This window comes from Thecamonas trahens (assembly GCF_000142905.1).
Source record: "Thecamonas trahens ATCC 50062 unplaced genomic scaffold supercont1.20, whole genome shotgun sequence".
NCBI classification, from domain to species: Eukaryota; order Apusomonadida; family Apusomonadidae; genus Thecamonas; species Thecamonas trahens.
In genome coordinates this window covers 148,056-162,243 of record NW_013657660.1, presented here as the reverse complement: position 1 = coordinate 162,243, position 14,188 = coordinate 148,056, and the positions used below count along the sequence as shown (strand labels likewise).

The window sequence follows — 14,188 nt, the reverse complement described above, 5'->3', positions numbered from 1 at the left end:
CCACCACCACCTCTCCACCACCACACACACACACACACACTATCTCTCACACTATCTCTCTCTTTCTCTGCTATGTCCACCCTCAGACGCAGGGTGGGCGCACCAGGCGCGAGCGGGCTGGCTTCCCGATCCGCAAGCTCGCCCAACCTGACGGCAGCGACCAGGCAGGCCGAGGCAAGACAGGCGGCAGGGCCAGCAGGGCTGTGGAGCACAACCGAGAGCAGCGGTACAGGTGGTGGGAATGTGGCATGCGGGAAGAGCAACTGGGCGCTGTTCTCGGTGCCGACGGTCCTCGCCTCGCTGCCGTTTGTGGTCTTTCTGGCCATTGATCTGTGCGCGGAGAACAACCCGGAGAACACCAGCACGGCGACGCAGACGCTAGTCTACGTGCTCCTGCTGGCGGTTCTGGTCGCGCCGCCACTGACCCATGCGCTTGCGGGCTGGTACGCCTCGACTGCCGACTCATACCGCCTGTGGCAGCCGTTTGAGGGTGGCCTCTCCTTTGTCCTCATCCAGATGGTGGCCTGGATCGCTTACGGCTCGTCCATCATCCTCGCCTTTGTCTTTGTCTTCTTTGTCGGCGTCCGCAACGAACCGCCACCGGTCGACGGCCTGGTCGCTTCCATCGGCGCCGTCGGCCTCTTTGCGCAGGTCGCCCTCCTCTGGTCGCTGGGCTACTTTTCAGGCCGTCGCCTCCGCCCCAGCACGCTCGGCTCGGATAACGACGACGTCGACTCGGACTCGGAGCCGCTCGCCTCCGACTCGGACGATGCGCTCGAGTCGCCACATCTCCGTCGCGCGTCGTCGGTCCGCAAGCTCCGGCGCTCGCAGTCGGTCCGCGCCTACCGAATCCGTCTCTCGCTGGCGTCGACCTCGGACCTCGACTCGTCGGCCGGCTCGGACACGCTCGCCCCTGCGCTGGCTGCCGCCCGCGGCAGTGCTTCCACACTTGCTTCGCCCGGATCGGCTCCCGCGGACCTGATGCCGCTCCCGGCCCTTGTCGATGCTGACGATGACGACGCCGTGGTTCCGCCGTCGATCTTTGCCGGCGCGCGGTGGAACACGGTCGGGACGTTTACCCTCCTCATGGCCTGCGTCTCGGCCTGCTGCTTTGTCTTTCTGGAAATTGCGTCTGAGCGCCAGCCGCACGCCGACGCGGCGTACTCGGTCTCTGTGGCCGACGATGCTGTGCCGGCGTACGCCTTCCCCATTGGCGTCCTTGCCGCCGTGCTCCTCATTGCCGCCGCGCCGCTCACCCACGGCATGGTCGGCTCGCGCAAGTACCGCAATCTATACCGGTTCTACCAGCCTTTCCGCGGCGGCTCGGTCTATGTCCTGTTGCAAGCGCTCGGGTGGTCTATGTACGGCGTCTTCCTCCTCCTCTCGCTCTACGTCGGCTATCTCTTTGCCACCAAGGTCAACATTGTGGCCGGCCTCATCACCTCGGTCGGGACCGCTGGCCTGGTGGCGCAGGTCCTCCTCTTTGTCTCAGTCTTTTGGTTCCGCTACGAGCCGACGTCGTCGTCCGACTCGGCAGTCCTCGGCACATCGCTGACCGAGCTCGCGCTCGACGTCCGCGCCTTTCTGGTCGCTAACTTTCTATTCCAGTTCCCGCTCGTCGAGTTTGTGGTCCTCCTCTGCCTCTGCTGGGCGCTCCAGGCCCGCGGCATCATTGCCTTTGCGCTCTTTGTCACCCTCCTGGTTGGTTCCAACTTTGCCTTTGCTCTCCTCTGCATGCTCGCCGGCGTCCTTCACACTCCGGGTCTGCTCGTCGTCACCGTCCTCTTCATCCTCTACTGGCATACCTACAAGGACGCGCCGCACGTCACCGGCGCCCATCGCTGGGAATGGTGGTGCACTCGCGACTGGCTCTGGTCGTCGGCCTCGCGCTACTTTTCGGCCACCGTCTTTGGCAAGCCGCTCGATCCAAGCGCCACATACCTGTTTGGCTTCCATCCGCACGGCATCTACCCGATCACCTGCATCTGGCTTGGCCTCTGCCGCGAGTGGCGCGAGGCGCAACCGGGCGTTACCTTTGACTCGCTCGCTGCCACGATTGTCTGCCGCACTCCGTTTATGCGCGATCTTGTGCTCTGGTCCGGCGTCCGCGACGTCTCGCGCCGCTCCATCAACGCCGCCCTCGCCTCGGAGCGGTCGGTCATGCTGGTGCCTGGCGGACAGGCCGAAATGTTCCTCCACACTGACGACCCCAATGTGGTTCACTGCGTCACCCGCCACAAGGGCTTTGTCCGTCTCGCCGTCCAGAACGGCGTTGCCCTCGTCCCCATCTTCTCCTTTGGTGAGAACCAGATCCTCTCCAACGTCCATCTGCCCAAGCTCCAATCGTGGACCGTCAAGCACCTCGGCTTTGGCTTCCCGCACTTCCCCATGGGCCGCATGTACACATCTATGCCGGTCCCGACCAAGGTCACCATCGCCGTTGGCGCCCCGGTCCCGGTCCCGCACATCCCGCTCAACGAGCAGAAAGAGATGGACCCCGACGAGCTGGCCGAACTCATCGACACCATCCACGCTCGCTACTTTACCGAGCTCCTTGCGGTCTTTGACGCCTACAAGGCCGCCGCAGGCTGTCCGGACGCGGTCCTCAAGCTAGTTCCCGAGCTCGATCCAGAGCTGGTTGCCGCCGCCGCCGCCGCCGCCGCCCTCGAATGAGGCGGTCATTGCTCCTCGCTATTGAGCGCCAGCCGCTGAACTGTTGGCAGGCGGACCACCGGCCGGCTCGCCGTCCGCTTGTTGGCGGTCGGGACCTCGGTCACAAACGTGCCGCCCTGAGGCGCGGCCTCGCTCCGAATCCGCAGCTTAAAATGGGATGGATCAATGTACAGGAGGTTGGGCTTGTGGCGGGTGCGGAGGCCTGCGCGCTGGGAAACGGCACCGCCGGGCGACGGAGAGCTGCGGCCCCCGCGCGATGGCGACCTTGCTGCACCTCGCAGCGGAGTCAGCGGCCGCGACGGCGAGTCGCACACCACGCCGGACGCCGATTCGAGCTGCCGCCGCTTGATAGGCGAGAGCGGCGAGAGCTGCGGATCGTACTCTGCGCGCGCCGCCGCTGACGCCGCCGCTGCTGGCCCGCTGCCTGCCGCCGATGCAAGGCCAAACGCGTGGCCAAACTTGTTTGCCCGCCGCCCAAGCACAGCGTAGTGCTCTTGCAAGTCGGCCGCCATGTTGCGAAAGGCCTTATGGATGCGCTCGCGATGCGCGCGTCGCTTGGCGAGGGCGTGCCGGCGGCGCTCGCGGTTGCGATCGTCGACACGGTCGAGCTGGCGCGCCTGCCGCTTGCGCAGCGACTCAACTTGTCGCATCGCCTTGGCGTGCGCGACGCCAGTGCACCGCGCAAGTTCGTCCTCTTTGCTCCGTTCAAACTGCGGCATGGCGCGCTCGACCGCGTCCCACTCGTCGGCTGCCATGAGCGCCTCGATCCGGGCCGCCGCGTTGAGCAGAGACGACGACCAGTGAAAGGCGACAGGCACGGCCTCAACCTTGGCCCACAGCTCCTCCTCCTCGCGCGCATGCTTGGCTTCAAGCGCCTCGCGCCGCGCCGCAGCCTGGGCCCGCAGCCGCGCCTCCAGTGCCGCGGTCTCGGACTCAAACTCCTCCAGCACATCGTGCTTCATCTGGGCCAGCGCTTCGGCATCGCGCCGGCGCGCCACACCAAGGTCGGCGGCAATCGTTCGCGGCAGCGCCGCCCGAGCCTGCACAATTGCCTTGCGCGCCTTGGCCACCTCGCGAAAGTTGCCCATGACAAGCGCCTGGTGCTGCGCCGCCACGAGCGCGTCCATCGACGCCACTACCGAGTTGGTCGCCTCGAACCGCTCATCACCTGCCGCCCGCAGCTGCTCGGCAGGGCTGCTATGCTTTTGCGGCGTGCCGGGTTGAGTCTCGTCACAGTCCTCGACACTCGCTGCCGCCTTGCCGCGCCGCCTTCCCGTCAGGCTTGCCGGTGCAACCGTAATCCGTGGGCTTGGTGGCGACGCTGGCTGCTCGAGCCCATGCCTACCCTCGGGCCGCAACACTGCCGACTCCATTGTCGGCAACAGGCTTCGTGTCGGCGACGCCGGCAGCGAGACCGTGTACGATCCCGACGCCGACCACGATCCGCCATCGCCTGACTGCGAGCCCGAGTCCGATGCCGATGCCGTTCGCGACGCCATTGCTGCCACACTGCACCCCGACCCCGGCTGGCGGCCTCAGCCAGCTCTGCCACCGTAGCCAGCACCTCGCTGCTTCCCTCTGTGCTCACGGTCACGATCCTCCCACGCCGACCCGCCCTCCGCCGCGCCGCCAGCCGATCGCCCAGCCGCTGTGCCTCACCCCCAGTCTTGCCCCCACCCCTGCCGGTGCCCCCACCCCTGCCGGACCTCTTGCCCGTAGCCTCGTCCCGTCCCTCTGTCGCCGCCGCCGCCGCCGCCGCCGCCTGCACCACCCGCCCACCAACCCCGCCCGCGCTCCCGTCTTCGGCCACGGTCACGATGCGTGCGGTGGGCGACGAGCTCCTAGCCGCCAGCAGGTCCCCCAGCGTCCGTCTCGGCATGACTGGGGGATGGGTGTGGGTGGGGTGTGGGTGGGTGGGGGTGGGGAGGAGGAAGGGGGGAGGCAACGGCTGAGTGTGGCACGAGTGAGCGGCGGCGAGCCGACGCAGAAGCTGCCAGCGGACATGCCTCACAGCACCGATCTGGCCACGATGGGCAATCATGAGAGACGGAGAGTGCAGGCAGATGACTCACGGCAGATGGCTGTCCAGCGATCGATGGCGCGGACGACCAGGGTGGGCACCCAGCCAACATGAGCCACGCCTGTCTCCCTCCAACCTGCCATGCTCTCGCCGTCGTCGCCACTGCTGCAGCAGCACGACGCAGAGGAGGCGTGGCGGCGGGTGACGCTGGTGCAGGCGGTGAACGAGGGCGTGCCGGCGGCGGCGGTGGCCGGGTGGCGGGCGGCGCGCGAGGCGCTGCGTGCCGAGGACGCGCTGGTGTATGTGCGGCGGGGCGGGAAGCGGTTCTCGCTGGCTGCGGATGGCTTCTACTACGCTGTCTCGTGCCCGTGGGCGGTGTTTGTGGCCGGGGTGGCGGTCCTCTACACGGCGCTTGCGCTCGTCTGTGTCGCCCTGCAGCAGCTCGATGGGGCTGGCTTTGATCCGCCCCCGCGGACCATGGGCCACAAGATCCTCATCAATCTCAACGTGCTGACCGGCCTGGGGCTGGGCAAGTACTCGGTCTCAACCACATACATGGACATCATGCTCTGCGCCGAGTCGCTGCTCAAGGTCATGTGCTTCTCCTTTGTCACCGGCCTGGTCTTCTCGCGCTTTGCCCGGCCGCGCGCCCGCATCTGCGCCTCGTCGTGCGCGGTCCTCGCCTGCCACATGGGCGCGCCTGTTGTCATGCTCCGTATCGCTAACGAGCGCGACGACAACAGGCTCATCAACGCCTCCTTCCGCTGCACCTTTTCCATCTCTGAGACTGGGCCAGACGGCTCGACCTGGCGCCACCAGCTGCCGCTCACTCTCCGCCGCGACTTTATGCCCACCTTTGCACTCCCGCTCACCCTCATGCACGACATCGACGAACACTCGCCGCTCGCCCGATTCACGCCGGCGGAGCTGCTCGATGGCCACGCCCACATCTCGCTCTCGGTCTCAGCCACCGATCCAACCCAGGGCGGAAACGTCTCGGCGCTCTTTGGCCTCCGCGCCTCGGAGCTCGAGTTTGGCAAGGCCTTTGCGGACATGTTCATTCGCGACGCTGTCGACCCGAGCCGCCGCATCGTGCGGATGGACCTCCTCTCCAAGCTCAAGACATCGTGAGCGAGGCGGTATCTACCGCCGCCGCACCGACTTGTGCTGCTTGTGGACGTCCCACGTACGGTCCGCCTGCTTCTTGAGCACTGTCCGGCGCCAGACGTCGCGGCGCGACTCGGCTTTGTGGAACTGCGGCGTCGACTTGACTCGGGCCTGGAACGACGGCGTGAGCGAGTCAGCCAGCCGGCCAAACTGCAGCGGTGGGAGCGTCACCTCGCCGCGCCGCCGCTCGTCCTCGGGAATAAGGTCACGCAGCGGGTCTTCGGACGACAAGTCCGAGTCGACCGAGTCGGTCGACAGCCGCCGCCCGGGCCGCATCCGCGGCGAGAGGAACCGTGCCGAGCCTGTCGACGACGTATCCGAGTCGCGCCGCCCCGCCCGCAGCCGACCCATTACCTTGGCTGCGTGCAGCGCCCGGGAGAGCATCACCACCGAGTCACGCCGCTTGCTGCTCCGCACCCCGTGGCTCGCCGCCTCGAGTGGCCTGCTCGCCGGTGCAGGGCTGGTCGGGAACGAGTCGCGCGCCTCGTCAGCCTCAGCCTCGCCCTCGCCCTCGAGCGAGACATGTAACGAGACGCCCGAGCCGATGCCGGCCACGACCGTCTCGCCCAGCTCGATCCCGTCGCTGGCCTGTGGCTCCGAGTCGGCTCCGCTTTGCTGGCCGTCGTCATCCGCAGACTCGCCGTCGTCATCGTCACCGTCATCGTCACCGTCATCGTCGTCATCACTGAGCACCAGCGATGCGCCCGCATCGCCCTGCCGCGCAGCCTCGGCAGGCTGCAGCAACGACTTGTAGACGTCCGAGAGGACCCGCTCCATCGAGCCTTCGCGCATCAGGGATCGCGCAATGTTGATCGACTGCGAGCCGTGACGCATCGACGCCGTCGCCGCAATAACTTCGGCGGCGTGCGAGAAGCCGGCGTGTGACGCCGCCGCCGCTGCGGCCTCGGTCTCGGTCTCATGATCGACAGCGCCGTACCGCGCCGCGCCGTGCCGGACTGCAATGTCTGCCATGACCGACCCGCGCCGCCGTGACGTCATCTCGGCCTCGGGCACCCCGACTGCGCACCCCGACTGCGTAGGTGAGCATGAGGTTGCGCGCCCCGCGTCGCAGCCGCTCCTCGTCGGTCTGTGAGTGTGGCGCGGCGGTCTCACTCGCAGGCGCGCCGGCAGCAGGTACATCGTCGTCATCGACCTGCTCGGCGCCATCGGCACCAGCTGCAGTCTCGACACCATGCTCCGGCACCTCGCCGGTGGCGAGGCGCTCATCGGCAGCAGCGCCGCCACCGTACGAGCGGTTGGCCACCTCGGCCGGTACCTTGGTCATGGTCTCCAGTGTGGCCGGGTCATCCAAATGGGCGGCAGCCTTGAGCACAATTCGCGGTAGCGCCCGCTTGAGCCGCTTGTACGAGGCCTTGGCTGTCCACGAGACACCGTAGATCTTGCGCATGCGCCGCGCAAACGACGGGTCGCTCGCAAGTGCCCGGAACGGTGGGCAGGTGAGCGGAGTGTCGGACGCGGTCGGAAAGTGGACAAAGACTCGCTTCTCTGACACGTTGGGGAACTTGGCTTCGCGGAAAAAGTGGTCAGTTGGCGGCACAGCCGGCAGCGCCGATGGGATCGACGGCGCGTGGTACGGGTTCTTGTCGCGCGACTCCTGGCTCGAGAGCAGCGACGGCACAACAAGCTGCGAGTCTGACTCGCTCCCGAGGTACGGATCGGTCGTCGGCAGCCGCTGTGCCGCCAGTCGGGCCTTGACCTTGTTGCGAAACTTGGAGACGAGCATGGCCTGGTTGGCGTGCTCGCGCAGCGCAGCAAGCGCAGTCGCGCGGCTCGACGACGACGCGAGCACGCTACGCCGCAGCGCCATCGGCCCCGAGTACGCCGCCATGCTCCATACCGGCGGAGCGGTGACCTCGGTAAAGTGGCCGACGAGAGACGCCGCCACAATGTGAGTGAGCTCGACGCCGCGAAGTGTGGTTGCGTGCGAGCTGTCGCGCCCGAGGTACAGCTTGTACAGCGAGACTGAGCCCGGAGTGCAGACCACCAGCGAGTCTTGCGCCCCGTGTGCGGCTCCGCCCCACACATAGCTCAACGCCACAATCGGCATGGTGTGCGAGACTACAATGCCCTCCTCCTCCGACACCAGCCTCCCGCGCCCGTGTTGCAGCGAGACAATCATGACGCGGCCAGAGGCGTGTCCGGTAAACGCAAAATAGTTGAGCGGATCAAGCGTGAGCGCAGTGATAGGCCCGCCGCCGGCCTCGGCGCTCGCCAAGTGCAGCGTGTCGCGTTCGAATCCCGTCCGCACATCCCACATCCGCAGCGAGCCGTCGCCGCACCCGGCAAGCAGCGGCGGGAGCTCGTGCGAGGCGAGCTGAGCGAGGTACGGCGCAAAGGCAAGGACCCGGATTGCGCACTCGCCAGAAAACCCGCCGGTCGCCCACGCCTCCTTGTGCTCCTCGGCGTGGAGAATAGCTTTCGGCGAGCGCGAGCCCATAGTCCACACAAAGATCTTGCCGTTATACGAGCCGGTTGCCACAATGTTGGGCGCGGCAAAGGCAATCGAGAGCACGTCCTCGTCGTGGCGCTGCAGCGAGGCGGCGGTGCGGTCGCGGCGCCCACATGCCGTTCGCAGGTTGGAGACCGACGCTGTAGAGAGCAGCGAGGTGATCGACGCGTTGGTGGCCGCTGCCTCGGAGAGGAGCGGCGACCGTGACCGATCCGAGTTGGTCCGTGAGAGTTTCGACGACGACGACACAGCGTCCGAGTCGCTCGAGGTGTAGCCACTTGCCTCCGAGTCCGAGCTCGACTCACACCCTGCGTGGGCCGCAACCTTGACCAGCGATGCAAGTTCGGTGAGGGTTGAGCCGTCTGCCCGCGTCCCGCGCACGTTCCGGACCCGCGGGTTGTTGCCCAGCACCGCCGTCGACGACGAGCGCCAATCGGTCACCTCGGGGCTCGTCGGCTCGGGCTGGAGGAGCTTGGCCGGGCCGAGCACCAGATTGTCGACGTTGGCGTCAGCGAGGAGCGAGAACTGCCGCCTGAGCTGCCGCCCAGCAAGCGCGGCAGGCATTTCGCCGAGCTCGTTGACAATGGCGTTGGCAAGCAAGTCGACCGAGGTACCTGGCGACTCTGCTTCCGAGCTCGACGACTCGGTGTCTGGCACCTCAGAGATGTGGACAGCAACAATCGGGCGGGTAGTCGATGCCGTGAGCTCAGCCACATCGCCTGCGTAGTGAGTCCGTGGTGTGGGCGAGGGCTCGGCCGACGCAGGTTGGACCGAGCCGAGTGAGAGCCAGAGATCTGCAATCGAAGTGCGCGAGAGGCTGAGGCCGGGAACCGAGCCGGCCGAGGTCTGCAGCTTGGCTTGGGCGCGGCGGCGGCGGCGGGCACGGCGCTTCTTGCGACGAGCACGGGCGCGGGCGGCCGAGTTGTCAGCACTGACTGCGCCCTCGCCTCCTGGTTCGAAGCTCCGCCGCGAGGCCGCCTTGTGCGGTGAGAGCACGCCCTCGACGACCGACGCGTACGACTGCGGCGTCTCCTCAAACGGGTCAATGTTGGTATGGGCCGAGTCAAAGAACGAGGTGCCGGCGGCAAGGTCCGCGCGAATCTTGGTAAACGGTGGAGTGTACGGGTAGCGGCGGGCCGAGGCCACGCCTGAGGCAATAGGAGGCGCGGGCGTGGCGCGGGCACGGCGCTTACGCGGTGAGGCCGCCGCCCGCGGCGGTGGCGACGACCGCGGGGCAGACACGGCGCTTGCGCCAGATGGATGGTTGAGCATGCACTTGCGGTCGTCGCCGGACGCGTTCGAGTCTTTGAACATGGAAAGGACCCGCGACCAGCCTGTGGCAAGGATGGTGCGGGAACATTCCGAGGCGGCCGAGGCCAGCGTAGCATGCAGCTGGCTGTAGAGGTCGAGGCGGGTCTGGTGGTCGAGGACGCGGGTCTTGGAAGCGGTGGCTGAGGCAATGAGCGCACCGGCCGCCTTGCGATGATCTCCCGAGAGCTGAACGGCGGCAGTTATGGCCATGACCGGCTCAGTGAGAGTATCGTCGAGATCCCACAGCCTCTGGCCGTTGTTAAAGTTCCACACCGAAAGCGCGCCCTGCGAGGTGCCGACCACGAGCTTGCGGCCGGCGAGCGAGGCGGCGGTAACGTCCTCCTCGGCGAGGGCGGCGACAAACTGGCGGGCGAGCTTGGACTTGAGCTCGTCGCGGGCGCGAGAGGCCTTGGCGGCTTTGGCGGCCTTGGCGCCGCGGGCGGACGACGACGAGGTGGCGGAGCTCTGGTCGGCGCGGGTGGCCTTGAGCACGTTGGCGAGGCGGCGCTCGTGCGGATCGATGCCGTCGCCTGCAAACGGCGGAAGGATCGAGGGGACAGCCAACTCGAGCTCGCCGGCCTGGACCTGCTCGGACGAGTGCTGCGGGAGCTCCGAGGCAGCGAGCGAGCCTGGGAGCGAGGTGAGAGCGTTGGAAGTCTTGCGCTCGATGACCGAAAAAGTGTTCTTCAGATTGCCCGAGGAGATGTCCCAGACGCGGACAAAGCCTGTCGAAGTGACGTTGATGACGACGTTGAAGAACGGCTCGTAGAGAGCAGCGACGTTGCGGCCGCGGAGCAGAGTCTCTGAGGTTTCTGGGCCCGAGGCGAGGACAACGCGCCAGGGGATGATGTCTGTGGTGGTGGCGAGAAGGTAGTCGCCGTCGGGATCGCGGAAGAGCGAGGCGATGAGCTCGTTCGGCGCGAGCGGAGCGAACGGCTCGATGATGTGCAGCAGGCTGTAGCTCTCGAGATCCCACACACGGAGGGTGTTGTCGGTGGCGAGGGCGAGGACTTCTTGGGTAGGAGGCGAGAGAACCACCTTGGTGATCGGGTGGGAGTGACCAGTGAGGCGGGCGAGCGGCTCGGAGGAGGCAAAGGTTGGCTTCCAGAGGCGGACGGCGCGGTCGATACCGCCAGTGGCGAGAAAGTGCCAGCCCGAAGCTGCGGGGCAGTAGTCAAAGTCGGCGACGCCGCCGGGAATGGCCCACACCTTTTCAAACTGGGCGCCGGCCTTGGTGTCAAAGTGACGGACAAAGAGGGCGGCGTACGAGTTGGTCGAGCACGCCGCAAACGAGGTCATGTCCGGGAGGACCATGACCTTGCCGATCCAGCGCGAGATGGCCTTTTGGGCGGCGGCGACCCGCGGGAGGAGCTGAGTCTCGTCGACGCGTCCGGTTGGCAGTGGGAGCGTGACAGGGAGGAGCGGGGCGCCGTGCGGGGTCGGCTCGACAGGCAGGGCGGCGGCGGTGGCGGCGGCGGCCGACGGTGGCAGGTCCGGCCGCGCCCGGGCCGACGGCTGGGTCATGACCGGTGCATCAGTCGGGTGGTGAAAGTAGGGGAGGAGGGCGTGGGTGTAGAGGGCTGTCGAGACGGTTCCAGCGGCAACGGCCTCGGGATCAAGGAGGGCGGCAAAGCCGAGTGAGACGGCCTCGCGAGTGGAGAACTCGAGAACAGTCACGGTGCCCGAGGTGTCGCCGAGCACCAGGACGGCAGTGTTGGACTGAGGGCAGGCCTGGACGTCAATGCAGAGCGGGACGTTGGCCATGAGCGGGGTGGGCGCGGCAGCGGAAAAGGCAGAGCCGCCTTCGATAACGACGAGGCGCTCAAAGACCATGTTGTCCTTGACGTGATAGACAGAGAGCTTAAAGTTGTCTGTGGCGACAAAAAGGAGCTGGAGAAGCGGCAGAAAGGTGACGTCGGTGACCCACGCCGACGAGGTGCGGCTTGTGGGGCCAAAGAGGCGATTGGCATCGTCGGTAGCGCCCGGGGCGCGGTCGCTGGCAAAAGCGAGCGAGCCAAAGATGCCACCGGTCTCCTGAGTCGACGCTGCCGAGCCAAAGGCGGTGGTGGCCGACGAGTGGACGTGGGTGGCGAGAACGCGGAGGAAGGTGGTGGGCCAGACGGCAAAGACCCCGTCCTTGGAGACAGTGAGGAGGCGGGCCTTGGGAAGGGCAAAGACACCGATGATGGCTTCGCGGTGCGGTGAGGGCGTGCTGATGGAGCGCTGGGCAAAGGTTTTGGGCTTGGAGCCGGCGGCAGATTTGAGGTTCGAGGCCGAGGTCTCGAGGTCGGCGTACATGTAGGAGAGGAACTCGTCAAAGTCGACGGTGCCGTCAAAGTTGGCGTCGATCTTGTGAAAGAGGAGGCGGACGGCGTCGCGGGCGGCGCGCGACGATGGCACAAGATCGCCGGCGAGGAGGGCTGAGAAGGCATCAACAAACTGGTCCTCGGTGAGGCCGCCGGTCCCGTCGGCGTCGGCCTCCTCGAACCTCGCCTTGAGCACCCGCAGCTTGTCGACCGAGAAGAGCTGCTCGAGCTTGGCGCGCGCAACCGTGTCCGGCAGCGGCTCTGTGATGTGGCTCGTAGACGTCGCCGCCCGCTGCAGCGCCGAGTCGAGCTTGGACATGTCGGCGAGGTCCTCGCGGCGGCGGGCGTCGAGCGATGCGGCACCGACCTCGTGGAGGGTGGCGTTGTTGGAGAGGACAACGTGCGAGATGTGCGCCCGCTTGCGGAGCGCCTCCACCGAGACCCGCGCCACCGCATATCGCTCAGCGTTGGCCGCCCCGCGGACGGCAGCCGCAGCCATGGCGTGGTCGGCCACCGAGGTCCGTGTCGAGTGCTGCGGGGCAGTGGCCACCGAGTGCGCCGCCTCGAGGTCATCCCGACGTCTGCGGGCAAGGGCCAGGTCTGTCTGGATGGCGTCCCGTTTGCGGGTGACCGAGCGTGCCTCTGGGGATGGCATGGTGGGTGGGTGGGTGGGTGGGTGGGGCGGGGGGGTGGGGTGGTGCTCGTACTCGCGATCGTGATCGTGATCGTGATCGGCGGTTGGCCGGGTGACGACCTTTTCCGGTCGGAGGTGCCTGACGTGAGCAGCCATTGTTTGGCGGAGGGTTGGAGTTGCGCCGCAGGCCGACAGGGAGCGCCACTCGACGCTTTGGGCACCAGAAGGATGGCGACCAACACGACGATGCTTGCCGGCGACGGGAGCGACCACATTCTTGCTCCCGTGTGGTCGTACTGCCTCAACAACATGTCCGAGTTTACCTTTGTCTACATTGGCACCTTTGTCATCCACGAGGTAGGCGGGGCAGGGGGGGGGGAAGGGGCGGCGGGAGGGGCTGACACGTGGGATGTCGCGTGGGCGGGGGAAGGGAGAGGAAGAGGAAGAGAGGGAGGGGAAGGGGGGGAGATAGTGACTCATAATGTGTGTGGGAGGGGGATTTTATGGGTGTGGGTGTGGGTGTGGGTGTGGGTGGGTGCTGTGATCGGGTGGCGGGCTGGTGGCGGACGGGGAGCAGCTGTGCTACTTTGGCTGCGCGGTCCCGTACATGATTGCTGATGCCATTCCGTACTTTGCCAAGTACAAGATCGAGGCTGGCTCGTATCCGAGCAAGGAGCGGCTGTGGTCTGTGTTCAAGACGCTACTCTTTCTGCATGTCTTTATCGAGGGCCCGATGATTGCCTTTACGCACTACTTTGTGACCATGATGGGCATGCGGATCGAGATGCCGTTCCCGTCGTGGCTCTCCATCGCCAAGACCTGCGTGCTCTGCTTCCTCATCGAGGACTTTTACTTTTACTGGTGCCACCGGCTCCTCCACCGGCCGTTCTGGTACAAGCACATCCACAAGATCCACCACGAGAACAACGAGCCGTTTGGCATCGCCGCCGAGTATGCCCACTGGGCCGAGACTGCTATCCTGGGACTCGGCACCATTCTCGGCCCGATCTTCACCTGCGACCACTTGCTCACCCTCTGGTCTGGCTCATTGTCCGCCTCGTCCAGACCATCGAGGTCCACTCGGGCTACGACTTTCCGTGGTCGCTCAACCGCTGGGTGCCCGGCTGGGCCGGTGCGCCTGCCCACCAGGTCCACCACATGACGTTTACCACCCAGTACTCGTCGGTCTTTACCATCTGGGACAAGGTCTTCCGCACCGACACCACCTTTAAGCGCAAGATGATGGCCACCTTCCCCGAGAACGAGTCAGCTGCTGGCAAGACCCATGGCGCCGCCAAGGACTCGGGCTCAGACTCGGACTCGGACACCGGCTCGGCCGAATCAACCGAGGCTGTCGTCGCCACCGGGGTCACCACTCCGACCCGGCGTTCCGCCCGGCTCGCGCGGAGGACCCGGGACTGAGGCCGCGGCAAGTGTGTAAAGTTAGAGGCGGAGATCGATGCCGAGCTCCTTGGCCTCGTCCAGGAGCATCGATGTCTCGGACGCGGTGAGCGCGTGCAGACATTGAGGGTGGGCTGGGTGGCGGCGGCGGAGCGGCAGGTCAGCCGCCGCCGCCGGAGCGGCAGGGGCGGCAGGAGCCCGCAGGA

At 66.7% G+C, this 14,188-nt stretch overlaps 5 protein-coding genes across 5 annotated transcripts; 3 read left to right on the top strand and 2 right to left on the bottom strand.

Moving 5' to 3' along the window:
* Position 1: 1 nt before the first annotated feature.
* On the top strand, positions 2 to 2,843 carry AMSG_04619 (2-acylglycerol O-acyltransferase 2). The gene has a single exon (XM_013902840.1). It carries the CDS (start codon positions 73 to 75, stop codon positions 2,671 to 2,673), a length of 2,601 nt encoding a protein of 866 aa, XP_013758294.1. The 5' UTR covers positions 2 to 72; the 3' UTR covers positions 2,674 to 2,843.
* On the bottom strand, positions 2,774 to 4,200 carry AMSG_04618 (uncharacterized protein; the record flags this gene model as incomplete). Its single annotated transcript, XM_013902839.1, has 2 exons — positions 2,845 to 4,200; positions 2,774 to 2,789 (listed from the first exon to the last, which is right to left on the bottom strand). The coding sequence occupies exons 1-2, from the start codon at positions 4,170 to 4,172 to the stop codon at positions 2,774 to 2,776; spliced, it is 1,344 nt and encodes a 447-aa protein (XP_013758293.1). The 5' UTR covers positions 4,173 to 4,200.
* Positions 4,201 to 4,834: 634 nt separating this feature from the next.
* On the top strand, positions 4,835 to 5,824 carry AMSG_04617 (uncharacterized protein; the record flags this gene model as incomplete). The annotated part of the gene is made up of 1 exon (XM_013902838.1): positions 4,835 to 5,824. One exon carries the CDS (start codon positions 4,835 to 4,837, stop codon positions 5,822 to 5,824), a length of 990 nt encoding a protein of 329 aa, XP_013758292.1.
* AMSG_04616 (uncharacterized protein) lies at positions 5,733 to 12,602 on the bottom strand (the record flags this gene model as incomplete). The annotated part of the gene is made up of 2 exons (XM_013902837.1): positions 5,733 to 6,879; positions 6,974 to 12,602. The coding sequence occupies 2 exons, from the start codon at positions 12,600 to 12,602 to the stop codon at positions 5,837 to 5,839; spliced, it is 6,672 nt and encodes a 2,223-aa protein (XP_013758291.1). The 3' UTR covers positions 5,733 to 5,836.
* A 194-nt stretch (positions 12,603 to 12,796) lies between these two features.
* AMSG_04615 (C-4 sterol methyl oxidase) lies at positions 12,797 to 14,121 on the top strand. The gene is made up of 2 exons (XM_013902836.1): positions 12,797 to 12,938; positions 13,159 to 14,121. The coding sequence occupies exons 1-2, from the start codon at positions 12,810 to 12,812 to the stop codon at positions 13,741 to 13,743; spliced, it is 714 nt and encodes a 237-aa protein (XP_013758290.1). The 5' UTR covers positions 12,797 to 12,809; the 3' UTR covers positions 13,744 to 14,121.
* The last annotated feature ends 67 nt before the right edge of the window (positions 14,122 to 14,188 follow it).